Genomic DNA, 1,233 nt, shown 5'->3' on the forward strand with positions numbered 1-1,233 from the left:
GGTCCTCGCGGACCTCTGACGATAAGGGCGTCCGTGCCCTTGCGTCCTCAGCTTCTCCCCTCCGCGCCTCTCCACCTCCCTGTGCCTCCCGCACCGCTGCTGCCTCCTTCTGTGTGTCCTCCTCCCACCATCGCTGTCTCCGTTCCCTGTCTCTCCCCACCCCTCATCCACTTTCTCCCTCTCAGTCGGCCTCGTTCTCTTCCTCGTTCTCTTTTCCTCCCATCTCTCCTTCGCTGGCGGTGTCTCCCCAGCACTTCTTGCTGTCCCGCCGCCGGGTCCCTGCCTCCTTAGGTCCACTCACCGCACGCGTCACACTCCATCACCGTGTTTTTCAGGAACGTGATCTCCTTGACCTGGTGTGCAGAGGGGATGGTGTGTGGTCAGCGGGCTCCGTTTTTCTCCTCCTCCTCCCTCCCCTCCCCTCCCCTCCCCACTGGGACACCCTTCTCCCGCCGCCGGCCCTCGCGCAGCCCCTACCTCCCAGCCCCCAGCCCCCAGCCCCGCCTCCTCCAGGCCTCTCGCTCCTCGCCCCGGACTCCAGGACCCTCCACCCCGCCCGCACCTGCTGCCTCAGCAGCTCCCGCACGTCCCGCAGCGCCGCGTTGGTCTCCTGCAGTTCGCGCAGCATCTGCGGGCCCAGGTTTGCACCTGCACCGATAGGGGGCGCTGATGGGGTGTCGAGCCTGGGGACTCCCCCACGCAGCTCCTCACGCTGCCGCCGCCACAGACAGGAACCCTATTCCTTGAGAGCTTCCCCCGCTCCCCCGCAGCTGCCGGCTTTCTTCACCCCGCACGACCCAGCTAACCGCCCCCAGCCACCGGGAGCCGCGACCCCAGATCTCCCGCGGACCCTCCGTCAGTGTAGGGGTTGGGCGCACGGGGTGGGGGGGCGAGGGGGGGCGCGGCTTACCCAGCGGAATCTGGCTCTGGCCCTGACCCGACGCACCGAGGGCGGCCAGGGAGAGCAGGAGAACGCAGGCGGCTGCGGGAACCATGGCAGCGAAGGGGAGCTGGGCTTCGGCTTGCTCTCTGCCGCCCACCCGGCCGGCGGGGCCTATTTATCCCAGCGGCGAGGCCGGCCCCAGGGACGGCCCACCACCGCCCTGCCCAGCGTCCAGCCGCAAGGTAAACAGCCAGTTCTGGCCTTGGCGTTCAGGGCCCCGCCCGGCATGGACCTGGTGGGGAAACTGAGTCATAGGGGGCCGGTGCAGGGGTCTGTGGGGTGGAGAGTCA

The 1,233-nt window shown here is 69.0% G+C and overlaps 1 protein-coding gene across 1 annotated transcript in view; it reads right to left on the reverse strand.

The window, feature by feature from the left end:
* Positions 1 to 1,023, reverse strand: part of COMP (cartilage oligomeric matrix protein) — a 7,997-nt gene extending 6,974 nt beyond the window's left edge. The window contains exons 1-3 of the mRNA XM_006100381.3: positions 911 to 1,023; positions 563 to 648; positions 301 to 353 (exon numbers count right to left, since the gene is read on the reverse strand). Of these exons, the coding sequence (XP_006100443.1) occupies positions 301 to 353; positions 563 to 648; positions 911 to 995 (224 nt within the window). The 5' untranslated portion in view covers positions 996 to 1,023. The remainder of the gene's footprint in view (positions 1 to 300; positions 354 to 562; positions 649 to 910) is intronic.
* Positions 1,024 to 1,233: the final 210 nt, after the last annotated feature.

Source organism: Myotis lucifugus, unplaced genomic scaffold (assembly GCF_000147115.1).
Source record: "Myotis lucifugus unplaced genomic scaffold, Myoluc2.0 scaffold_311, whole genome shotgun sequence".
NCBI classification, from domain to species: domain Eukaryota; kingdom Metazoa; phylum Chordata; class Mammalia; order Chiroptera; family Vespertilionidae; genus Myotis; species Myotis lucifugus.